This window comes from Neophocaena asiaeorientalis, unplaced genomic scaffold (assembly GCF_003031525.2).
Source record: "Neophocaena asiaeorientalis asiaeorientalis breed wild unplaced genomic scaffold, Neophocaena_asiaeorientalis_V1.1 scaffold225, whole genome shotgun sequence".
NCBI classification, from domain to species: Eukaryota; Metazoa; Chordata; class Mammalia; order Artiodactyla; family Phocoenidae; genus Neophocaena; species Neophocaena asiaeorientalis.
The window spans coordinates 7,069,495-7,096,819 of record NW_020172364.1 but is presented as its reverse complement, the minus strand read 5'-3'; the positions used below and the strand labels follow the sequence as shown (position 1 = coordinate 7,096,819).

The following is a 27,325-nucleotide window of genomic DNA, read 5'->3' as shown; positions in this document are numbered from 1 at the left end:
CACAAGTTAGGTTAAGGCAATTAATTAGTTGTGAAAGAGCTTATAATTGGCATACACTTATATCATTTCAAATATCGTGTCAGGAAGTATCAGAAATAATGTGGTAAGGAAGGAGATGAATCATAGGGTCTCAAGCAAAAGTCGTATGACAATTCTGCAGACTTTTGCTTTTTTTCTGAGAAAAAGGAAGCATATATCAGCTCATCAGCCAGGTAACTTTTTGTCTCCTATCATTGAATTCAAAGCATTGATTGTGTTGATCTTTGTTTCAGGCAACACTGAGTAACATGAAGGTCTTCTCTTTTCAGCAGTTCCTTAGAGGATGCAGAAAAGAACTTGATATTTATTTTTATATCAACCCAATAATAAGAGAATAGTTATAGTATTGAATTTTAACCCCAAATAATATCATCTTTTCAACCAAGTGCATTGCCTTCAAGTGATATAAGGCAGTGCAGGGGTAAAGGTAGAAATTTTAGCTGATTCAGCAGCTACCATTAAGTTGTCCTTATAAAACTCATTTGCCTCAGCTGTACTATTTTTTTATTGGTGCAAATACCTGTTAATTATGGAAAAATCAGAAAGCAGTTATAACTATGTCATATACTAACTTGATATCAATTCCGGAGTGGGTTCTCTAGCAGATTTCTAGGGTGTGAATCTTTACATCATTATTGGATTTGATGACAATATTTACTTATTTATTCAGCACATATGAATTTGTATGTCTCTTGTTTGCCAGGAAACGAAAAGATAATCTTGCCTCAAGGACTTCATACTCTGGTATTTAACACAATTATATTTTTACTGTTCAAGCTTAAGGCATTATGCACTTTTATACTGTCTCTGTAAGGTATACTCTGTGAGGTACAGTTATTAAATTTTTACTTTATATTTGAGTAATTTGTGATTTAGAACAACAAAACATAATCCAGTTCTATTCTGTGGTCTTGAACCCCAATATGACAGCACAGATTAGGTGCATGTCTGGGTGAGGGCCCAGGACCTCAGAGAGGTCAAATTCACAGAGAGGCAAATTCTAAAATTCACAAGTGGCCCTGTCTGTACTTACAGATGAAAATTATACTTACTGGCTCAACAGCAGTAAGTGCCCAATTTGTACCTTTTATTTCAATAAAATTCCCGTTTGTAGTTTTATGTAAACCGGGAATATGTATGTTCAAACTATGAAACATAACAAATTAAACTTTCATATCTGTAGTTGATATATTCACTGAAAGGCGATGTATAACTTTCCTGGTAATTCTTGCACACTGTGAAAGGAAACTTAGCAGTTATACTCCAATGTGGTATTTTGTGGAGAGGACAGACCAGTTACTCACCATGACAAATGGTGATATGTAGGATTGGTTATTAACCACCTCCAACCTTCTGTCCAAAGAGGCCATCGTCATCATCATTATACTTTAGTTTGGCATATAAAGGAAATGGATGTCAAAATGCACAAAACAGTGACAATATCTTATCTGAGATTCAGCTTCTGCTCTTAAAACACAATATTCCCATGTACTTGCCATGGTAAAATCTAATCATCTCGAGTAAAAAATATAGCCGGATTTGTATTTTGTTGTTTATTTGCTTTTAAATTAAAAAAAAAAGAAGAAGAAGAAGAAGAAGGGAATAAAGGGAACCATGGGGTTTGAGACCAAGGCTGCTACCAAAATAGATATTTAAACAGTGGGAGAGGATGACAGAAATAAGAAAACCAGTCCTAACAAGAAAGCTCTTTAATTCTGCAAATGTGATGTGTGCGTCTGCATGGACATAAGGCTAATTATTTCCACTAAGATGCTGTTGTAAAATGGAGAACTCAACAGGCGTCTTTGTGAGTTTCTTTTGAAACCAATGCCTGGATGGAGGGACTAAGTGTAATGAAACACAATCATCTCTGAGCCAAGGTCTTGCAAACATATCACAGCTAAAGGTTACCCCAGGGACCATGGCCAGGGTACCATAGAAGACTCCCCCCCTCCCTGCCCTAGGCTCCAGCAGAGCTGGCTTCTCCTGGGTTCTCTCGGCAGCAGCTGCTTTGCTTACCTTCCTCCTATTTCATTGCTGGGAGCTAACCTACACCACATACTCAGAGCACACCCTTACACTGGGACAAGTAAAATGGGCATTTTTGGGCAAAAGTTTTGTAGAGGTTCAATTCAAGGTAGATCTTCAACCTAAAGTTCCACTCTGAAAATGTTACATTTTCATGGTGCTCAAAACAAGATTAAATGTTAACTTTATTATGCTTGTCACATAAGACACAAACACAAACATCACCCTCGTAAAGAGGAGAAGGAGGTATACATGTTATTAGATGCAATTATATACAATCTAAAAATCAATTGCCCGTCATCAAACTCACGGCATGCAACTCTGAGTCAGCTAAGGGCTCCACCACCTCGACCTCATTGTTACTTAATGTTGAGGTTTCCTGGCAGGTAGAGACTAATTCAAAATAACCCAGATCTTCTAAATATGGGCACTGCAAAGAATTAGATCCCCTGTTCTTTTAAAATGGTATTTTTGCCTCTCTTATTTTATTGGACTCCATTTGGTATCATATATGAGGTTTCTACTATATTTTGACTTTGACCCTAGCTCTCAGAGAAAACTATTAGTAAGCAGACAGTACAGACACATAGACAAATCTGTTTTTCTTTCTTAAGCAAATCACAGTATGCACCTCATTTTGTCCCAGTTGAATATGGGAAGAGAAAATGACACTATCCACACCTTTCCTCTTTTTCAACAGTATAATACCCAGTTCCTATCTCAATTCCCAAGAAGCCAAAAAAGCAGCAGCAAAGTCCCAGTCTGCAGGAATAGTCTACATCTTACCACACAGTATCAGCATGTTGCAGCCTTCATCTCCCAGTCTGCAGGGATAGTCTACATCTTACCACACAGTATCACCATGTTGCAGCCTTCATCTCCCAGTCTGCAGGGACAGTCTACATCTTACCACACAGTATCAGCATGTTGCAGCCTTCATTTCCCAGTCTGCAGGGATAATCTACATCTTACCACACAGTACCACCATGTTGCAGCCTTCATCTCCCAGTCTGCAGGGACAGTCTACATCTTACCACACAGTATCGACATGTTGCAGCCTTCATCTCCCAGTAGCCTACATGTTTGGGTTGCAACGAGTAATATGGAATATTAAAAATTTAATTCCTAATTAATCTCCCCTGCAGCTGCTCATGGCTTTTGCAAGCTAGAACATGGAGCATAAGAGAACAGAAGATCCATGGCACCATAAGACTCCACCCTGATTATGCTGCCTGCAAGCCCTCAGGCCACATGAATTCCAAATAAAAAGACTTCCATGCAACACAGACACACCTGAAATAATTTCTTAGGTTGCCTCATGGATTATTGCTCCATGAAAGGGACTCAGTGTGGCAGCATTGGAATTTCAATTCGAGATGTGTCCATGTGATCAAACAGCATGTATGTACTCAGTTTCCAAATAGACTAAGAAATTACAATACTTTTAAAATGCTTTAAATGAGAAAGATAAATAGATCATTGATAGCGCAACCAGCATTCAGAAAGGATAAACCCCAAACATTCAAAGACCTGAAGCTTCAAAGTAAGCTCCAGACACAAGCTAGCAATCCTAAAACAAAAATGGGAAGGATTGAGTGGACTGTTGCTCAAAGCCAACATCTTATTTCTTGTAACTCTAGAACAATACGGTATCTCTGCAAAAGGGGAAAAACTGTAGCTACCATGCCCATTTTAGAAATACAGAAAAGGAAGCTAAGACTGGTGATGCGGAGAATTCACACAGTTGGAGCTCCTTTTCGAGAGGTGATCACAGGGAATTGAGAAGATAGTGCTCTTCGTATTGGCAAACTTGGGAGCCTAGACTATCAAACTAGGTCCAACCCTATTCTTATCCCTGGAATCGCTCCAATTTTTTTCATACTAGTCTAAATGAGGAGAGTGAAATTTCAATTCCAAAGAAATTTGATTCAAAAATACTAAATCCCCAGTTACAATTAATATACAATATCTGAAAGTTCTTCCAAGTCACCTCGGTACCAGCTCCAACCCTACTAAACTCACTGCAGGGAAGAAAAGGCAGCTTTGTAGTAGGAATTCGAAGGCCAGCACTCTAGGCCTGGTTTTGTCAAGAGAAGGGAAAGAAAATCGTTAAGTCCATGGATTTATCCTTTGTCTTCTAAGAAATCAAGAGAATTTCAATGTGACCCCGTGTGGCTCTTCCCAAGAGTCTAAGCTGTACTTTTACTAACAGTAGAAAGCCAGATGGGTGGGATCTAGACACATACTAATTCAAAGACACTATACTATCATAAATTTTCTGTTTATCTTTATGTTTTTGATCTGTCTACTCCTTTATGTTTCCAAGCTATATTTTAAGGAAAGTACCACAAAAGAGAGATATTTTGGAATAAACTAATTGAAATGCTAAAGGGAACCAAGGTGTCCCTTGGTTGCCCTTAGCATCCACAGGGAACCATTACATCATGGTTCAAGCAAAGCAGAAAAAAATCATTCATCCTACCTCTAACTGAGCCTCCCTGAGCAATGCTCTTTCCCTCTCTAGACAAAAACTTTCCTTCTGTAAAGTAAGAGTTTGGCTACATGACCTCTAGGCTGTGATACTCTCAGATCATACTGAGTCTGCAATTCACCCCACAACCACTTCCAAGCTTCTCACACCTGTTTTTCTAAAACCACTCCCTAATACACACATTTTTAAATGATCAGAAATTTTATTGCTAAACACTAAGGTAGTTTAATTGCATTACTCTGGGCAGTGGCTGGCACAGATGTACAATTTATATCTTCTGTAAAACTTGCTAAAGGTGTTACCCTCCAAACCCTCTGTCTTCAGAAACACTGTTGCTACCTGCCCCTCCCCCCCCAAATTTCTCCTTTTACTGAGAGAGTCCTTGGGCATCAAGGCTACTTAGGTATTAAATTAGTGCCTGTGATTTCATCTGCCATTCACTTTGTATTCCACATACCCTATATCATAACTGAACTACCTTATTCTTCCAACAAGGCATTCACTTTCAAATTGCTTGACTTTCTCGTTCCTGTTATCCTCTCATTTGAATCCCATGCCTTTCCCATGACATATGCAGCCAAGGGAACTCAAATTCTACCTGCTCTGTGCAGTCCTCCCTGACACTTCCCTAGAAAAGTATAAAATATAATGTTGATATTCCTATCTTTGATTTCCCAACAATTTCAACATCTGGTGAGTCACACAGTAACTTAAAGTAGCACATCCAACAAAGCCCTTCTTTTGTGTCCCTCTGAATTGTTTATGCATTTGTCTCTTCTGTAAGACTACGGATTACTCTAGATCAAGAACATGCTGACACACTAACCTCTACATTTCCAATGCCTAATCCACAGTGGGATCTCAATAAATGTTAGCTGAATGAATGAAAATGTGGAATGAAGCCGTATTTCCCAAATAAAAATATGGATAAATAAGCAAACAGAAATAAAGTTGGGACATCTGAGAGTGGAAATTGCCCCTTTCGAAAAAGAAAGAAAAAGCCCCATAAAAATCTATTTTCGAGAGCTCAGATATTTTTCAAAGTTGTTATGTGAATAGAGCAACTTTGGACCACTTACTGTACAAACATTCCACCTATATGATCCTTTTCTGCTCAATCCACGAGTCAAAGCAGCCTTGCAAAGGTGATTCAGAGGTGGGTTCGGGAAAAGCACACAACACATGCTTGAATAATGAGAAATCACAGACCTGCCAGCCTACTTTAAGCAGTCAGGTGATTCAACAGGTTCTGCAGTTTGCTTTGGATCAAAAATGGAAACATCAAAATTGGGCAGTAACAGTCTACATTCCTAGGACTTTTCAAGTGCCTTCCGTTTACAACACAACACAGTCTACTGCGGACATCATCTGCTCTCAGCACACACTTTTAATATTTTAAGTGTGTGATTATTGTCCTCACAGCATATAATATGTTAACCAGTAAATACTAACATCTAATTTAGTTCCACGAGAGTAAAGATAATTCAGAAGAATGAGCTGCTTCTCCCAATTAACTCTTGCTTTCCTAAATTAGAATAATAAAGAAGTTAGAATGGATCACTCTTTAATTTCTGAACGGAACAGGCAGCTGAAAAGTGGAATTCTCAACCTGTTCTACTTAAGAGTTATCACTGTTAATTTTTAAAATTTTTATACAATTTCTAAAGGTAATTTTCCATTTACAGTTATTACAAAATATTAGCTATATTCCCTGTGTTGTACAATATATCCTTGAGCCTATCTTATACCCAACAGCTTGTACCTTTCACTCCCCACTCCTATATTGCCCCTCCGCCCTAATTTTTTTTTACCCTTTGAATATTTTTCTTTTTATGAGAGAGCCATACTCAAGGGACACTGCTACGCACGTGACTGATTAGTGTCCCTGAGTATGGCTTCCTCATAAAAAGAAAAGCATTCAGAGGGATATCCTCAATCCGGTTCTAGAACTTAAAAATCAAACACAGGTCTAAATTCAAGGTCCAGCTGTGCGCACACTGTAGTCATATGTCCTAACTTAGTTTCCTCATCCACAAAATCAGCACACCATCTATATCTCAGAGTTGAGATATCTGTATTTCACTGAAGTGTGAATAGATGTGGAAGTGCTTTATTTTACAATCAGTAAAGCACTGTGCAAATATCAGTGAGCAGGAATTTGTGTGCACAGTGAGATTGCTCAAACAAAACTGTGGCTACTGAATAAACCCATTAAAATGCAGGGGTTTATGGGAGGCATGTGTAGACACAGTCTTAAAGGATGAAGGCTACATTAAGCAAAAACCTCTATGCAGAATCTCCCCAGTGTATATCAGGGTATGAGAACTCAGGAGGGGGAAAAAAAGAGCAAACAAAACTCCTATTTAAAAAGGAGGAGAGGGCATAGAAGTATTTACTCACAAAATGGATGCGCCCAGGGGCAAAGTCAGTGGCCTTGCTGTTCCGAGAAAGTGGGCTTGAGGTATTTGCTTGGGTGGAATTGGAAACATGCTTAACATCAAACTACAGTTTGCTGGAAAACATTCCTGAGACCTGGGTCCATCCTCTTGCATCTTTTCAGAGTTTGTCTTATTTCCTGTGTTCCTTTTTCAGGATGAATCATAGCTTTCCCCTGCTTGAAAACCTTCAACTATCCCTCATTATTTATAAAAGACAGACCAAAATCTTAATCTGGCATTCAAACAAGTCCACAGGCTGTTAGCAGGAAGCCCCCAGGCATGTAGTCCACTTGAAGCTTGCGATGGCCTCGTCTGCAGCCATCACACTGCTTGCAGTTCTCTGAATGCAGCCTGGACCTTCCTGCCCCGCGACTCAGGCTGCTCTCTCTCCCCTCTTGCTTCCAACATCACCGTTCCACCCATCCCTTAGCTGAACGTGCAAATCTTCGGATGAACCTTCTCAGATGTTGCCACCTTTCGAAGAATATCTCGCTCTTTTCCTTGTGCTTCTATATATCTGCCATTGTTGAACTTAGGATATTATAGGCTCCTGACAGATGACAACTCGGTCCTATTTTTCTCCCTTTCAACCTCCTAACAGTTCCCCCAAAAGACCACAGCCCATGCTACCTACCTGCAGCTCAGCACGTGTTTACAGAAATAAAGTGAATTTTCACCACTGACAGGTCTAGTGGAGCCAAGGGTAACGAGAGCTAAGGAAGAGCTGAGCTCTAGTGTGTTTCGCCTTGTGCCCCTACATAGCTGACAGTCCCATCGTATGCCTAGAAAAGGCAACGGGAACATGTCTAAAGAGGAAAGCACCTTACAAAGTTCTGTGTTGAAATGACTGACAGCAGAGAAGCAGGACTGGCTTTTCATCTGTGAAATGAACCATTGTGAATATAGAGGCTGCTGTTGAAGAACTGGAGTGCTGTAGGTCAAGCAAACATCCCACGAGAGTCAAACAACACGGTGACAACAGTGCCAGTCCAAGATCTGCATGCAGAGTCCTGCTGGCTGTCTTCTGAGGACTCATAAGCCCTGAAATTGACTTGCCGTTACTTTCTCCAGACCGGAGGGAGGCAGGGAATGACCACAAGCGAGGTCGGCTTCCAAAATGCAGATAATAAATGAAGGTGCAGAAGAACAGCCATGCTCCAAAGGAAGCCAAAGGATACAAAGAAGAACTGATAACAAGGCACCATTTGCATTAAAAAAAAAAAAAAGATTAATTGCTGTCACCAAATTCTGGTAAGATTGGGGAGAAACTGATATATTCAAACTGCTGGTGCCAGTATAAGCTATGTACCACCCGTGGAAAGAAAAGTAAAGAAGCACTCGTAATCCCCAATGTAGAAATCCCGCTCTAAAAAAACCTGAGTTAGGGAAATAGCTTCAAAGAAAATATACACGAAAATGCCCCACATAGCATTACTTCCAACAAGCAAAAAAGCAAGCGGCCTCGATATCCAACGTAAGGAATTTCTTAGAAAAGATGTAGCCCTCACCCTAAGTTTAACATAGCCATGCTAAGCCATATTTCTGAAGATTATACCAACGTATAACAAAATATCCACCTAGACAAAGCCAGAAAAAGAGCAGGGCAATGGAATAAGAGATTTAATTTTATAACGTTTGTGTATAACACTGTTGGGTTATTTTAAAGAAAAGACTAATCAAATCAATGAAAGAAATGTCTGTTAACTAACACACGTTGATATTAAATAAAAAGACAACTTAGACCGTTGACTCTGAGAAAATCCAAAAAGAATGGAAGGGATAAAAGAAGCAGCTTGTTCTTTCAGATAATTGCAGGTTATCTGTGGTGACTATTTGCAGATAGCTCTTACCTGTGGAGGCCGAGGCTTGTAGGGGGAGCTGCACTCCAGGTCGGCCAAGATGCTAGTCAATGAGTCGATCTCAGCGTCCAGGCTCGAGCGTCTCTCCTCAAGGGTCTTGCCTCCAGGGTTTCCCTGTGAGAAGCAACACAGTCATGTTAAAAAGGGAAATTTCCAGTTTCCATCCATATCAATCTGAGTTCAAATTTCTCAAGTTATACTGTGACTCTGTCCAAGGTTTTCTGCACCTCATTTCCTTTAGCTCTGATAAAATCTCAGTGAGGCAGGCTGGAGAATCATCCCTCTTTGACAGGTAAGAAAACTGAAATATATGAGGTGATTTTTCCTAAAGTCATACTCATATTTAGAGGATATTCCCTTTGATGAATATCCAAGTTAAAGGAAGTAAATGTCTCCATCCCTGCACTCAAGGAGCAGATCCAACTAGGGACGTAATGCAAATTCCACGTTCAGAAACCACTGTATAGAATGATGACATTTTAGTTGGAGCAGGAAAAGGCAAGGAGAGACTTACAGTCCAGGAAGAGGAATGGAATCAGTGCGAGATCAGTAGACTAGGTGTGTCTGTGTCAGAGAGAGATGGCAAGCCCCGAGCGATGCCCCTAAAAAGTGAACTAGAATAAGACCGCTCAGGGTCCTGGCCAAGGGGCTGCAGAGGAAGCATGTGACTGTGACCGCTGATTATGAGCAGGGGGATCTGTGGATTTCATATGTCAGTGTCCCATGTTAGAGAATCCACGTGGAGCGAGCAGCGGGCAATAACACCGCCACAAGGGCATCCCCAGGAAGTGGGAGCAAGCTTAGGACAAACGAGCCAACAGTTTGCCTAGAGCTTAAGGCAAGGAAATAGAGAGTGAAATACCAGGGAACCATAAAGGTCGCCCTAGAATTTGGAAGCAGGGTGAGTTAAAATAATTTTTTAAGGTGACAATGTAATAACGATCATGGACATGTGATGAGAATGTGTCTTAAGACTCCATCAAGAGATCAAAGTGAATCTGCAGTAAGGCCCGGTAGGAATGAAATAATGGGAAGTTAGTGTAATTGAATTAACTCTATTGCACGTGTCTAAGGAGGTTAAATATCAGTATAGTGTCTGGAAGAGTTTAGCAAAAAACCAAGAAACCAGAGTTTCCTCGGTGACAACAAAACCCAGGGTCCCTGACAAGCTAGCATTAAAATCTTACAATTCTCCGGCACCAGACAATGATAGCATAATGGTATTTCCAATTAAGACCACTAGTTTCTCTTCCCTTAGAAGCTTGTTCCCAAAACCCTCCCTGAGTTCTTATTCCTTATTTAATTCTCTGCATAAAACATCTCTATTGGGATCTAGCATATTGGTCAGTCTCTTGTGAATTTAGCCAGCATGAGTTAATCCCTCTGGACCTCATCTATCCCAGGCACGATGATAACATCAAGGTGTATGAAGCTACAGCCCAGCCCCTTGGAGCCAAGCCCGAAGACTGCGGCCTGCCGCGTAGGCAGCGGCATCTGTTCTTGTGAGCCCTCTTTAACTATGGGTACCTTTAATCACATTATCTAAAACCACCTTCTCATCATTTTCTCTTTCTGGATGCATTTGTATGACCCCTCTATGGCCCTCTAGCCCCTTACCCTGTTTGGTTTATTTTTGTAATATCTATCACCATCTAACATTATATTTTATGTATATTTGTCTGTCTAACATCAGACTCCCCAGGAGAATGTAAGCTTCATGAGGGCAAGGAATTTGTCTGTTTCCTTCCTCGTTATTTCCCCAGAATCTTGTTCAGGGCCTAATCCATGAACGTGTTCAATGAATTATTTGAGTAAATAAATGAATAAGTAATGGCAGACTCTGCCATAGGTCCAGCCCGTAACCTTCTCCATATAAACATCTTTTGGGTAAAATCAGCTAAAAGTACAGCAGGGTCAGTGGATGCAAAGGGAAGAAAAGGCTCAGTGTGCCTGTATGCACACACGTGTGTGTGTCTGTGTATTTCACGCTATATGGCCCAGATTTGAAAGTCATCCTTGTGAAAATTGAGAGGCTTTCCTCAGCCCTCTTGCTACAGCCAGAAATGGGAAAACAGTGGAATGACAGGTTGGTTATGTCTTCTCAGAGTCTGAATTTCCAGTTGACCAAACCCTCTAAGACCAGTGGGTCTCTGCCCGAGGACCAGATGTTTTCAAAGAGCTAATCCCTCTATTAGAGGTGATCTCATCTTTACTTCATTGAGTATTAATAACTATGAAATACTGTGGTGTTATTGAGAAAAAAAGACCCTCAAAAATTTAAAATTCAAGTGAACATTCTGGCAATGGATTCTGGTACAAGGAAAGATAGGATCTCAGTTGCGTTATGGAAGGCAACTGAGAATTGTGTGAACCTGATTCTCTTATATGCAGTTATAAAACATTATTATTAACATGAATTTGGTCACTGTATTCCCATATACTCACAGACAACACAAAATATTGGTAAGGGTGGTGGACTGGAGTCTAGTTAAATTCTTCCCTGGGCCATAGTTTCCTCATCTATAAAACTAGGAGAACATCATCTGCCCTACTGAAGCCAGAGGGATGTTACAAGACTCAGATAAGAAAATGGATGGGAAAAACACTCTTTAAATTGTAAAGCGCTATAATTATTATGATTTTTATAAATTACATTAATTATAGCAACCAGTAACTATAAATTAATATGAATAATATAGCTATTGTTAATTCTTCTTCTTAAAGCGAGCATCATTTATTAAGTCTTCCCTTGGGGTATCAGTAAAGAGACAGGATTTAATCAGGTCTTCAACATCTGTACTTCACTGTAGCAGACAGCACAGCAACTGCCCATGCCCTGAGTAAAGGGATACCATGGAGCCTCAGAAGTCACAGAATTACCCTGAGCCATGCCATGAAACAAGTAATTATGGTGTCCGACCAGCCTGTGCATGTAAGACCTCATTCTGCCTTCCCTCTGAGTTGGGACGACTCCCCATTTTCAGTTTCTCATATTAGGTTGATGCCATGGAACAAGTTGCAGCCTAATGCTGTGAGATTTTTCACCCAAGACCCCCCTTGCTGCCCTACCTGGCTTTCTGATAAGAGCTTTGTTCCTACATTTCAATCCCCATTATGGACTAGGATATGCTTCTTTCTCACCACTGATTCTCTACTTAATGTCTCAGTTCAAACAGCTGAAGTCCTGCACAAGTCTCACCACCAGCCCTTCTCTTGGTGCTTCATCTGTTACCACAGCATCTTACTTAGATCCAGGAACTACCTTGCTACTCTCAACACTTTACACTGAACACTGGAGGACACAGTCCTATAACCAGCTAATGGAATCCTACACACTTACCTACACGTCTTCTCCTTAACTCCCTGTCACTGCAGCCTTACCAGTCACCTGACGGTTGAATGACCTGCCCGAGGCCAAGTAACAATAAGGAAGAGTCTCCTGACTCTCGGCCTAATGCTTTTTCCAGATACCAAAGGGCCTCCTATAAAGTGGTCACTATAATAATAATGATTCTTAAGCTCTTCAACAATAAGTATTATGAAAGATTCCATTGTCTTAGCCCAGGATCTGCCGAAAACAAAGCCTGAGACAAAGGCTTGTGTGCAGGTCACTGATTTTGGGAATCAGTCCCAAAACACAGTACTGAAGGACCGGACAAGTTAAGCAGGGGAGGAGGGAAAGCCAATTCAAAGGTGCTGAATTGAGCTGGTCACCAACACGGATAACTAGGGCTCCATTTTCCTGGGAGCCCTCTAAGGATCTCCATGAAACGTGCCTCAGATTTTCCCATGTAGGGAATGAGAGAAGAGAATGTTCATCCTCTGGCTCTAGTCCTCTACTGGTTTAGAATCACCTACAGGGATATTAACTCCCTCATGCTTGTCCCAAGAAGTACAGAGGTAGCAGCAAAGTCCCAGGACAGAGAGTGAGAGAAAGGTTTTACAGCTGAGGCTGTACTGTCTCAGGTACTGCTAGGTCATACCTATGCAGTGGTGGTTGCCATGGCAATGGCCGGCATCTGAAGGTGGAATGAGAGGGTGAGAAGTAGGGTACAAAGGGTGTCCAGTGACTGTGTCCCCTTATTAACAGCTATAAAACTCACATGAATAAGCCATTTATGGGATATTATTTCCTATAAGACACTTAATTTCATTCATTCAATAAACATATATATGATAAAAGCTCACCAAATCACAATCAGGGCTTATTATAATTTGGAAAATCATAATTCTTAGTGCCACTACTAGGATTACAGGGTGATGACTCTCCCACTGTGAGTCATTTAAAATAGGGCCTAGAACCAGAATTCATAGCATGTGAGGCCATTTGGGTTACATTGCTAGTCTACTAACTACAGGTGATAGATAAGGAGTGCCAGCAGTGAGTCATGAAAGAGCATTATTTGTATTTATTTATTTACTCACTCTTTACATCCAAATATCTTACGTAAAAAATTAACTCATAGAAAAGTTGAACAAGTAGCAAAATGAACTCCATCCACACACCCTTCACCCAGATTTATCAATGGCCAACATTTTGCCTCCCCTTCTAATAACAAAAATACATTTGCTTGCTTGTTATTGTAGTTTAACTATTTGAAAGAAGTTGCAGAAACTTCCTCTCCATATACTTCAGCTTACATATCCTAAGAACTAACTTTTCAATACCATTGTCACACCCAAGAAATGTAATGTGGGTGCAGTAATCTGATGCATGCATGTTCACATTTCACCAGAAGTCCCAGTAATGTCCTTTTATCGATTGTTGTTAATTTCCATCCAGAATCCAATCAAAGATCATACATTGAGGTGACATGTCTTTCTAGTCTCTTTTAATTTAGAACAGGCCCCAGCCTATTTTCCCCTTTCATGAAACTGACTTTGTGTAAAGAATTCAGGCCAGGTGCCTTATAAAACGTTGAACAATATGGCTTTGTCTGATGACGAGATTCAGATTACACAAGTTCGTCAGGAAGAGTCCATGCATGATGCTGTGCTCTTTCCATTGCATCGCATCAGGAAGCTCATAATGTTATTTGGCCATTTAGTGATGACAAGTTTGATGACTTGGTTAAGGTAGTGTCCACCAGATTTCTTCACTGTAAAAGTGTCTTCTTCCCTTTTAAATGAATACATGATGTGTGAGGTGACACTTTGAGACTCTGCTAATATTCTGCTCATCACAAACCTTTCACCCAATGATTTTAGTATCCACAGACGATTCTTGCCTGCATGGATGATTGCACTGGTGGTTGCAAAATGGTGAGAGCATCCACTATTAACAAATGGAAATAAATGGATCCTGCTTAGCATAATAACAATTTATTTGTTAAGTATTCATTTCCTTTTTGAGGTAGGGAGCAGAACTAACTGCAAAGTCCTCTGCTCTGAAGAAACATCAGGAACCTAATGATCAAATCAGCATTGTTACAGAGATTTGTAATTGTTGTCTCGTTCAGGCAGTTAAGAAACACAAAGGATTGGGGAATGGTCTAGTTAATTAAGAACCACCCTCTGCCCTAGGAAGTTAACATCCTAGAATTAGAGCCAATCCACAGTGTCACACTCCAAACATGCATGAACCGACCTAATCCTCAACAACATCCAGAATCCTTGAGGTGGCCAAGCGATCACACTGACACATCGCAGAAGGGGGATTTGAAGAACCAAGATCCGCATGTGACTGCTCGAAATAATCAGAGAGACCCCTTGATGTTGGAGGTACTAAATCTGCGATATTTACATTGCATTTCACAAAGCTCACGGAACTCCTCGGGGCAGACCCTATGTGTAACACTAAGGGACTCCCAACCCCTACCTATGCCTGGACTTCCCTTTGTGGTCCATTAGAGAAAAAAGAAGCTCTCCCTGAGAGCTGAGCAATATAAAACTATCTAATCTTAGGGAACCCTAGGAGGCAAGTGGCACAAAATAGTATATTCCTTTTACATACAATTTTGATTTTCTTTTCAATGGTATTATTTCAGTGTTAATAATACAGTGTGAATTTCACTTCATTTTTGTATTCTTTTATGGTTAATAAAGTTCATTATTCCCTTATTTCTAAATTAATGTTAAAAAGATACTGGTTGGTGAAAACAAAAGGGATACAGAAAAGCTGTATTATCTCTAAGCAACAAAACTAAGTATCTGTCATTTATCCATCATCTTTCTTTCTTTGATGAAGCTGAGAAAATAATCAATGAATTTCTTTGTGATCATTTTAATTGAATTCTACTCCCAAAGCATCCTTAACAAGAAAAAAGTAGTGGTGGGACTTGCCTGGTGGCGCAGTGGTTAAGAATCCACCCTCCAATGCAGGAGACAGAGGTTCGACCTCTGGTCCAGGAAGATCCCACATCCCGCGGAGCAACTAAGCCCGTGTGCCACAACTACTGAGCCTGCGCTCTAGAGCCTGCGAGCCACAGCTACTGAAGCCTGCGCGCCTAGAGCCCGTGCTCCACAGCAAGAGAAACCACCGCAATGAGAAGCCCGTGCACCGCAACGAAGAGTAGCCCCCGGTCACCACAACTAGAGAAAGCCCACGCACAGCAACAAAGACCCAACGCAGCCCCCCCCCCAAAAAAAAAGGTAGTGGTGAAGGCTCTGGAGTCAGACTGGAGGGGTCTGAAACCTGGATCTGCCATTTACCAGTTTTGTGACCTTAAGCAATTTACCTAAGGTCTCTGGGTCTCAGTTTGTCATGCAGTTGTAAAGATTAAATGAGTTCATACATGTCAAGTACCGTTCACATCTTAAGTATTCAATAAACAACAGCTACTCAGTCATTACCTTGATCACAGTCTCAAAATAAATGCTTTGGCTGACATGGTCAGTCAACTGAGTATGTAACTTTTCAAAGCATTTTGATTCAAAGTAAAAATCAGCCGCTGGGGGCTTCAATTAGATGGGGCACCTATGCTTCTTAACACATGATGGTGCTAGGCATTAACTGTGAAGCATACAATTCTGCATCAGCAGTTCTCAAACTTCAGCCTGTACACAACCACCTGGAGAGCTTGTTAAAACACAGATTACCGGATCCCACTCCAGAGTCTCTGACTCTGTAAATCTCGGGTGAGGCCCGAGAACCTACATTTCTAACAAGTTCCCGAGCGACGCTGATGCTGCTGGTCTGAGGACCACACTTTGAGAACCACTGCTCTAAGTACATTTCTAACACAACGAACATCTGATAGGGTAAACAGTGTATATTTTATATGGTTATGGATGCCATGAAAATGCCAATAGGCAATCCAAATAATGAGTAAGAGAAACCTGGATCAAAATAAAACAGAAACAGTAGCACTGCTTCTTAATATAATCCCGCACGCTATATAATAGCGTGAGCGTCCTCATCACACTGATTCCGGTAATGCTGAGTTGACAGGCAGCAGTCAGCAGTAAGAACTCCAGAAAATATGGCCTATTTTATCTAACGGAAATGTCACTTTATTGAATTTGGAGGAAAATGTTGAAAAGAGAAAAAAAATAAGGTTTAGTTCATGTGCATTCTTCTTCCCCCTCATTGAGTTGAAGGGCTTACCTTTCCAAAAACCCATCTATCTCATCATATATACTCCTCCAGGAAGGCATCACTGATAACCCAGCTTATCTGATAATTGACTCTTCTTTGTCTAATTCTCTCTGATAGCAGGGTTCACAGGGTAACTCATTGTCGGTTCACGTGAATGGCTCTTATCCCACGCTGCTCCATGAAATCTTTGTGCTAAGTAGCAAGCAGTCTGAGGAAGGCATGATCCCCAACCTCAAGAAGCTACAGTCTACTGGATATGACCTTCACCGCTGCCTTGTGATATCAAATACACTTATGTTCTTTAAGACTCTGTAAAACCACACAGAGGAGGCAGAGATTTCAACAAACAAACAAACCTTCCCTAAGAAGCTTACTATCCAATGGCTGATAGAAATACAATTCAACTTTTCTAATGTGCAAACCTAGGCTAAAACTCGAGTCTCATTATTATGTAAGAAGAGTCGTCTACCCCACAGGTTAAGGACCCTGAGGAAAAGTGCCACAAAAAGCCATCTTTGGTGCAAACACTGTAGCATTCAAAATAGAGACAACATCTTCACAATTCAAAGTAGAACAATACTTTGGCAACTGGGAGTATGGCAATGAATAAACAGAAAGTAAGGTGACAACAGGAAACAAAGAGAGGTTTTCACGGTTCTAGCCTACCTGGAGCAAAAAACATCAAGATAAAACTTCAGCACTAGGCTTGACACAGGCCTCAGTTTTTTCCTTCCAATTCCCTAACATCCCATCCTTTTCAGGCCTAGAACACTCACCCAAAGTTGATAATGTTTGGTCAACACACATCTCTTTAAAGCAGAGTCTTGCCCCCAGACCTTGTTGCCAACAGAGCCATGTTTTGGACCATGCGACTCCACTGCACAGCACTGTGACCCACAAAAGCAAGGCTGGACAGCCCATCTACAAACAGCCTGGTGAATCTAACCTTTGGTCCGTGACAGAAAGGTGAGCTAGGCAATAAACCTCCTTCCCTTATAAATATGAACTAAGCAACCTGTGACAAAACTGCCATGAGGATGAACTGTGGTCATGGTGAAACAAGAGGATCGTGTTCACGGCTAATAATTAGAGCGTGTAAGAGGATACGATGCAATTATGGGAGAGAGGAGATTAATGGGAATGCCAATAATAGAAAAGAAGAGGATCAGAGAGTGAAGAAAGGAAAGGAAGAAGAAAAAGGGGAATAAAAAGGAGAGAGATATGGTCCCATCCTCGAGCCTTCTGGTGTCAGATCTCATCCACGTGGATCCTTAAGATAAACTCCTTTATATGGAAATACCCCAGGTGGCCTCTGCTGCACAGTCAGCCTTCCTGAAGCAGCCAGCACAAGACCCACTCATTCACAGGGATGACAGCCAGAAGTCAGGTCTGCTCGTGACACCATCAGGGAGTCACTTTTCCTTTCTGAAACCCAACTTTCACTTCTATAAAACGAAGGGTATGAACCTGCCAGGTCCACTTTTATTTTTCTTTAAGCTCGAACGTTGCATGCGTCTATAAATGACATTTCACAGCTTGCCTGCCACTATCTTTGCTGCCCACTCGCAACCAGACCCAAACCCACCAGAGTTAGGCCCACTCAGAGTTTAAGCCAACTCAGATGTAAGGAAGGACAGGGCTGTGGTTAAAGTGGTCCGTGCTTGAGTACACACAAGCAGCCCCTTTGTTCACTGCTCTATTCAGAAGCAAAACATACACACGCACAAATAAGCGCGCGCGCACACACACACACAATATGGAATTATTTCTACTGGATTCTAATCTTTATGAAATAAATATTGATAATGTATTCTTAAAGTAGTCCCTTAAAATTAAAAAGTCAATTTGTATGAGAATAGCTATATAATAACATAGAAAATATGTACAGTATCTATCCATCGATAAAATAAGAGCCATAAAAATAACCATAATAAGATTGATTATTTGACAGTAAAAGAGACATTTGGCACACCTTTATTAAGCAGCAGAACCCTATGGGGAAAATAAAATCATACACGGAACCCCATTACTTAAAACAGATAAAAACAGAGCTGCTCTGGTTCAAGTACAAACAGGGAAGGGCACAGTTCCACCCACTGGGTTTTTCCCATTGCCTCCAATAACGTCTGCTGAAGCAGTTGTATAAAAGATACTTGGAAAATCACTGCTGCTGATTTTCTGGGCGAGCTATAGAGGAAGAAACAGGATCCTTAGGGGAGCCACCTTGCCAGTCAGTCCACACACATAGTTTGGCAACACTATACCCAGCTGCCTTTTCTGCACTGCGTGTGCCTGTGTGTATGTGTGTGTGTGTGTGTAAGAAGGAGATATAGCCAACTGAAATAGCTATAAAGATACCATCATATAGTGTCATGGAAACTTTCCCAGGAATGCTTTGCTAATACAATTAACACAAAATAATACAAGTATTAGAAGTTTTAAAAGGTAGAGAAAAAAAGAGTTTGGTTTGCCCTTAAGGAAATAATATCTGAGTGGGGAAGGGAAAGAACAATTATCATTCAAACCTACAAAACAAATAGACTGACGAAATATTTTTGGTACCTGCTGTAGCATGCAGTAGAAAATAGCCCATGCCAGGTATTTTTGCAATTGATTTTGTTTTAAAACCTCATGGAAGACAGCTTTCTGATTTTGCATTTTGATAACACAGGACCAATGGGTTGGGGCATGATAAATTCCAGAAACCACTTCCTCACACGCCCCAACAATGCGACAGAAATACCAAAAGCAAATATTCAAATACTTAGAAATGTGATGGGAGCATTATATATTGGTTCATCATCCTCATACCTTTCATCCTTGAATCCTTTCAGGACTCCTCAAAACGTTACCAAAATTGAAAACGAAGGAAAGTGTTCAGTTCCCATGTCAAGCACTCCATGTCAAGTAGCCAAAGCTATAAAGCCAAGGGGCTTGTCATCGAAGCAGGTAAGGGGTAAGAAATTCCTTTAAACTTTTGTGTTTCTGAATCTGTGTGCTAAGCACCATCAACCAGGACTTACAGATAAGAGATGTTTGGCAACGTGTGAATAGATTATAGACGATTGGCATAGAAAAGGTAACTCAGGCTCAGAAATATTAGAACTGGAAGGGGAACTGAAGCAGTTATTCCAGCATTTTCACTTAAATATAATAAAGTGCCCCCAAAGAAGTGATTTAGATGTCAGTGATAATAATTCAGTGAAAGACTGAAATCAGTCTAAAAACTGAACACCTTATACTGTGAAACATCTTCTCCAAAGCAAATACCTCATGCGTTATTTCAACTGTTCTTCTTAAGAATCCATGAAATAAGCAGAAAGTTCCTCTCATCCTATCTTCCAGATGTGGAAACTTTATGGAAGAGAGGAGCACAGGCACTGTCTGAGGATTTCCAGCCTCACTTGTGGGACAAGATCAACAAAATTAAGCAAGGACTCCATCCTCCAGCCGGTGGAGAATGCAATATGGACACACAGGTGCAAACCAGTGCTACAGAAATTCCTAGAAGAGAGACACCAGAATGGATGGAGACACTTAGATTCATTGAAGTGGCACTGAAGACAGGAAGATCCTTAGCTAACATCTATTACAATATCATAACCGTACCAGAAAGGAGACAAAGGCCCAGAGAGCATAAGTGATTTACTACTGGTCAAACAACCAAGTGATAAGGATGGCACAGGGAGACCTGAATCAATGCTTCCTTGTCCCAGTCTTCCCACTCAAAACTCACTGTCAAGTAAATGAAGACAGGATTGTAATTTTCTCCTAAGAAACTAGTAAGTACGCTAATGTCAGAAGATGACTGAATATTTAGAAATGTTGACCCAGAAACGTGACACATTATCCACCCAGTGCAACCACAGAAATCCCTTTAGTGAATACTGAGGCGCGTGTGTAGGCAAGGAAAGTAGAGAAACAACAAACGAGGCATTTTGTCTTGGTTCTGCCTTAATTCAGTAGGGTGACCCTGGGCAAATCATTTTCCCTTTCTAAGCCTGTGTTTTCTCAACAGCAAAATGATGGGTTCAGACCTGATCTTTATGTTTTCTTTTAGTTTAAAAGTTCTGTTACTCTAACACATTCATATAAATACAACCCACCTAACATTATGAGGAGTTTAAAGTTTTTCATTGTTGTTTTTTTTTCCCCTTATAGCCACTTACTGGAACCAAATTACTCTGTTTCTACTTAGTGTAAGTGTACTTTGATAGTCGACAATACAGAAGATATAGCGCAGATACTAACAAGATATAATTTGAAACACTCATTTCAAAAATAGGGTTACTGATAACAACTTCAGAGAGGAAGCTGCATTCAGTTGTATTGTTTTCAGAGTCACTAGCTGACTAATGGAAATGGAAAAAGATAAGTGAGAGTGACAACATCCTAGCAAGCAGGCAGGAGGGGAAAAGGCAAAACACACGTCATGTCTTATCTCAAAGGCTAAGAATGGAAAAACTATGGGGGAAATTACCTAAAATGGCAGGACTCATATTTTCTAACAATCAATGGTACATCAGTTCCCTAATAATCATTCTAGATCTGTTCATCATTTTCTCTTGGTCAAACTCTCTGTTCCAAGACAGTTCTGGGAAATAGCCTATGAACCTGCAGCATTGCTGGCCAGCTACCCAGTCCACTGTCCACAGCCTGGGACACAGTTACCGCTGAGAACATGGAGAAAGAAAATCATAGCTCCCTCTCTCTACGCTGCCATTATCAACAGAGAAGTGCCTAAGTGTAGAAAAGCACCTTCATAAATATGATCTCATTCAATTCTCCCAGCAATCATAGAGACTGGTAGCCATTATTCCTATTTTACAAAAGAGAATACCGAGGATCAGAGAATAAAAGACTTTTCCAAGTAACTCAGGTAGAAAACAGAAGAATTAAAATTAGGGACTCAAACATTTTGCTCCAGAGCTCTAATTCTTGTACTTTCCATGACACTAGGCTGGAAATGTTAAAGGCAAAAGGTCTTCCCTTCACACATGAAACGGAGAGTATAAGGGCCTATTAGGTTACCATGAATTAGGTCACGGCTGCAGCTACTGTTAAAAGCCAAGCTCCGTTCCTCCCTCTCGCCTTCTATCTCCCCATTTAGCACAGTTTTCATTCACTTTTCCATAAATATTTATCAGATATTCACTACATATTGATATGAAGGACAGGAATTACTTTAAAGAAAAAAAAAAGGAGAAAGGAAAATCATTGATTCTCTGTCCTCCAGGGGCTTACAATTCCATTAGCGGGGTTAGTTCGTCCACATATAACCGTACTATAGGGCTGAACACAGGCACGTTAAGTATTAAAGTATATGAAACACAAGATACTAGAGCAAAAAAACAGAAAATCAGAGAGGGCTGCACGGATGCAGTGAGAAGTGAGACGATCTTAGAGGGAGAAAAATATTTGACATATGCCACAGGAACATAAAGATATAGACGGAAAACACTGCAGTGTGCACTAGCACTTGGCAAATACAAGCGTCCTTTTAGGTAAAAATAGAGGAGGATCAGACTCAGAGGATCAGCTGTGGTCAGATTATGCAGGTGTGCAAACCCTAGGCATAGAAGAAGCTTGGCTGGTATCCAGGGAACAGATATCCGAAGGATAAACATGGTCCTCGTGACGAAAGGAGAGAGTGGGCAGGGGTCATTGTAAGCTGGGACTTAGTGTTGATGTGGAAACAAACACATCGTATGAATCACATATATTTTGGGCCGTGCACAGACAATTTACATTAATGACACTCCCAGGAGGAATTCCTATTTTTACGAAAAGGTTGCCATTGATAAAGAGTGAGTATGGGACCATAGCAGAAAGTTGAATTCACCTTAATCAGGAATGAATGTGAGTCCGCAAGAAAACAAACATTTCTGCCTTCGACCTCGGGAATACAAATGAACAAGTGCTATGAAAAGTCTGTTATTACCCTCAACAGAAACTAAAGAAGCCAAAGGAGCAAGGGATGATGCTGTCTCAAGCCTCAGCGTTCTCAGCTCCACTGAAAAAAGCCTTCCTCTACTCCACAACTCTGTTCATGCCTCTTATCAGGCTTTCCTGAGGAATGTTTCCTTTTCGTAGAATATTCAGAGTTAAGCCATAATCAAATGGCTACTATTTACTTAGTGATGGCTCAATACCTAGTCTATATTAAAGAACCAGGACAAATAACAAGGAAATAATGAAAAACTGAATTTGTCATTTCTTACCATTCCTGCCCTCCTCTCACCTATTGCATCGTGAACCTTCTTCTTTATGACACATTCCACTTAAACCAGTTCTAGATGCTCTGTCCCCAACTGTTGTCCAAAGTGGAATCCAGGTCCCCACTTGAATTTCACTCAAAAGGGTTTAAAGTAGTGAGATATCTCACCGAGTCATATCCCCTCTTGGTTTTAGTCCCCACCAATGAAATAGAAAAATAATAATACAACTCCCACAGGGATACTTTGAAAACCAGGTGGGCTAAGGTCTTGGGAACCACATGTCCTGTAGAATGCTAAGGGTACAGCAGGTTATTCTGTCAGTGTTGGCTCACAGGGTGTTTGGAAATGAGAGGATTGGAGATTACACTAAGCGAATGGTAGGAGACCCTACAGATATTAAATCACAAGTCCTGGTCTCAGGATGAGGCTAGATTTTGGTGGTGAAAGAAAGACCCTACAAGAAGGAAAAGGCTGAGGTTTTGAAGGGACACTGAGCCACCTCTGAGGACAGAAGCACCTCTGATGCCCATTAAAAGGGAAAATGCTTAGGCCCCCTCCCAGATTTACCAAATCTGAACTTTTGGGAGCAGGGCCTAGTGATCTGAATTTAACAAGCCCTTTGCAACCCCTCCCCTAATTCTTTCCCACACTCAATTTGAAATCTGCTGGCCTAGAATTTGGTCATTGGGCGCTAATGCAAGTGCTAACAATAGCTGGAACAATTTAATTAAAATCCCACAACTCTGAACACATTTAAGGAGAACTCTTTACTAATGTATTCTAACCCAATTCCCGGGGACAGGGAAAAGACTTTTCTCTCCCTCGACAGCTCTGTGTTCTCACCCACAGTGCCTACAGAGCAAACACAATCCCCTTCACTTGTCCTCATCTGTAGAAATGGCAGCAGCGTTTACCACCTTGAAGGAGTGCTGTGAGTTTCCATTTACTGGCGTTTATAAAGTCTTCTGAGTGTTCTGATAAATCAACGATAAGTTGGCATTACTCAGAGCACCCTGCTGGAGCTTAATACATATTCAATTGAAAAGCAATGACAACAATACAGCAATATCCACAAATCAGCATTCATTATAGCCATGTATGATTCTCACCCCATCGTCACAATTTTATCTAAGCAGAGCTGTTTCTGTCTGGAGACTGTAGAGTCCCTCTCATTAACGAGGAGTAATCTTTGCTCAGTGGTATCTACGTTTCCTCCAGTAAAGTTCGCATCTCACTTGCCTCAGAGTTCTGATTTTTCAGAGGAATTTCCTATTTGGCAAACACTAGGATAGAAAGCAAATATCTCTTTCCTGAAGAAAGTCAGGATCCTGCAAAGCATCTTGGACTCCTCCAGTTCCCATCTCTCCTCTTTCCAAATGGCTCTGGACTCTTAGCTCCCCTTCGCCATGGTCATGGCCACCACCCCATTTCAGGCTCTGGTCTGCCTCACTAGACTCGCAGTTGACTCCAAACCATCCTACCACTGCCACTTCTGACCAGTCAAGGCCTGCTATATTATAGAAAGCCATCTAAATGGAGACCAGGTAATTTTATTCTCTTTCATAAAGTTCTTTATTGTTCCCAAATGATAACTAGTATAGCCTCCGATTGGGAAAATCCCCAAACTGTCACCTAAACAGCTAAAGAGAAGTAATTCACTTATTTGAATTAGGGGAGCGGCTGTAAGGCACTCGGGGAAAGAAAGAGAGCAGAGAGAGACACTCAGGCAGAAGGAACAGCTTGAGCAAAGGGCTGTAACACTAGGTGTCTCTTTATCTATGTAGTTCAGAGTTCAGCTTTCTCCAGGGGCAACATCTGGTAGCCGGCCAAGACTCCACTGATGGAGGTGTGTCTCCCTCCCCTCCCCCTGCCTTCTCTGCCCTGTCTCTCAGGAACCAGAGCACATCTTGCCATCCTCGGTTTTGCTGACTCCAGTCTCCTCCTCTGCATGAGCCTTTACATGCATAGTTGAGGTTGAGGAATCTGTGCCTAGTGGGTTTGAGGTTTCATCAAGAGAAAAAGAAGGAACTTATGTGATTTCACTGAGTAACTATTTTCACTACAAAAAAATTCCCATATTTATTTTTTTCCCTTTTTGAAATGGCACTAAGGAAATACATGCCAGACTGCCATGAACAGGGTTGTACTTTCCAAACAGTAGCAAGGACTAAAAATAGAAAAGCTTGATTTGCTCAAGATGTATATAACATAACTTCCTCTCCCGCTTCCCTTCCCCACCATGCTGAGCCAGTGCACAGAAGTATACATGTTGGACCCTTTGAGTGTTTACAACAGCGTCAAAAGCACCAAAAGGGTGATAAGCCTATGTATAGTACATACTCCATAGAGGTTTCCAGAGAATTCTTATTGCCAAGACAAAGAATGAATCAATCAATCCACAAATATCTACCAAATATCCCTCAATGAGATAAACACTATGGGTGATACAGGAATGTGAGCTGTGATCCAACCTTCAGACAGTTTCTAAAAGGGGAATAACAAGAGAATAATAGATAGCATTCAAATCTGTGAGTCCAGAACTTCCAGTTGGGATGGGGGTTGGGGTCACCTCTCCTACTGTGTCACCCTGGGCAGTTGACTCAAGAAATCTGGGCACCCATTTCCTCATCACAGGAAAGATGAACTGGATTATGATCCTTTCGAAGCTGAGGCTCTATGATTTGTGATGTTAAGTGATTTCTACAGGTCTCCCCCATGTCGTATTTTGATTCTGGCTTTATGATATAGAGTTTGGAGGCACATGATATAATTACATCAGTCCACAAACAGGCATATATTCAGTGGCAGGAAAATGAAACATAATTAACTGATCCATCCATTAACTGATTCATTGTAGCCTTTACTATGAACCAGATACTACTGGATACTCTATACTCTTTACCTTAACTAATCCTCAAAATAACTTTCTAAGTGATCATTCCCATTTTGCATGTGAAGATAACTGGTAACACAACTTCCTGGCACTTCCAGAGCTTCCTGGCACTAAACCCTAGGTTCATGTCACTTCACCAACCAGCCAGTCAATAGAGTCAGGATGCAAAGAAGGGAGAGATGGGGATGACACAACTGGCGGTGTCAGAGGGTACGAATTAGGCTTTTAAAAAATGGGAAGGATTCCTGATCAGTTGAGAGCTGAGGATACTTCAGGCACCAAGAAAGACACAAGGAGAATTAACTCACATGGGAAACTGACAGTGACGCCATCAGCCTCGCAAGAGCAAAGATGAAAAGAGCACAGTGGGAGATGAGGTGTACTTTAAAGGATGAGGTAGGTCTTGGAGTACTCTGAAAATCAACTAAGAGATGAAATTTAGTGTGGCAGTCAAAAGAAACCATAGAAGGAAAATAACATTTTTCGAAGACTAATTGGTTAGGGAAATGCATCTGGAAGGGAAAAAAAAAACACAAAGCAATGAGTCTATTGTGATATGGAGAAGGAATGAACTAGGACATCAAAAATGAAGAGACTAGGGCTTCCCTGGTGGCGCAGTGGTTGGGAGTCCGCCTGCCGATGCAGGGGACACGGGTTCGTGCCCCGGTCCGGGAAGATCCCACGTGCCGCGGAGCGGCTGGGCCCGTTGAGCCATGGCCGCTGACCCTGCGCGTCCGGAGCCTGTGCTCCGCAACGGGAGAGGCCACAACAGTGAGAGGCCCGCGTACCGCAAAACTAAATAAATAAATAAAATATGAGCAACTGAGGCTCTGAAGGAGAGGTTGTGACTTGTTCCTGGTCACGCAGCAAGTAGGTGGGAAATCCAGAAATAAAACCCAGCTTTAATTTAAAAAAAAAAAAAAAAATGAAGCCAGGACTGAATCTGATAAAAAGTTTTGGAAAATAGAAAGAAATATGCATGAGTTCTTGCACAGTAATTAAAAAAAAAAAAAAAAAAAATGAAGAGACCAGAGCAAACCTGAGAGTCATTTTGAACCAAAAAAAAAAAAAAAATCAGATGTTGGTGATAGATATATTTAAAAAGCAAGACACATCAACAGTGACCACAGAGTTTAGAATTTGGGAGCCAAGAAAATATGGTGGTACCTCTAACAGAATGGAAGTTTTGGGGGAAGACGTGAGTAGAATTTGTACACCTATTGAATGTGAAGGGGTTCCCTGTGGAAAGATTTTCTATGGATAAACGGCACAATAGTTGTCAAAGAAAGACACAGTGCCAAGAGTCGTAACCAGTCCAAGTCATTAAATAGACAGGGATGGAAGTTGACTCTGTGAGAGTTGTGATTTCTACTGAGAGAAGACAGAAGGTCAAAAGGGAGAACACTGAGTGGGCACCTAAAAAATTAGGGACAGAAAAAAAGATAAAGGGAGTTCTAAGAAAGAAAAGGAATAGTTGCAGATCTAGCAAAGGAACCAAGGAGGTTCTTTTTTTTTTTTTCTTTTGATATTTATTTATTTATTTGCACTGGGTCTTAGTTGCAGCAGGTGGGCTCCTTAGTTGTGGCTCATGGGCTCCTTAGTTACAACACACATGTGGGATCTAGTGTCCTGACCAGGTATCGAACCTGGGCCCCCTGCATTGAGAGCATGGAGTCTTAACCACTGTGCCACCAGGGAAGTCCCCCAAGGAGGTTCTTTTTAATGAAAATTGAAGGAGGAAGCAAGGAGGTTCAAGTCATCAAGAGTGTTCCTTGCCTGACAGAAGTAGAAGAATGCCTCAGAAAAATAACAGTAATTAGAG

General features: G+C 41.0%; 1 protein-coding gene across 3 annotated transcripts in view; it reads right to left on the bottom strand.

Annotated features, from left to right (window-relative positions):
- Positions 1-27,325, bottom strand: part of LPP (LIM domain containing preferred translocation partner in lipoma) — a 625,613-nt gene that overhangs the window by 342,196 nt on the left and 256,092 nt on the right. For all 3 annotated transcript variants that reach the window (XM_024767394.1, XM_024767403.1, XM_024767412.1), the window contains one exon: positions 8,847-8,969. In XM_024767394.1, coding sequence (XP_024623162.1) covers positions 8,847-8,969 — 123 coding nt within the window. The remainder of the gene's footprint in view (positions 1-8,846; positions 8,970-27,325) is intronic.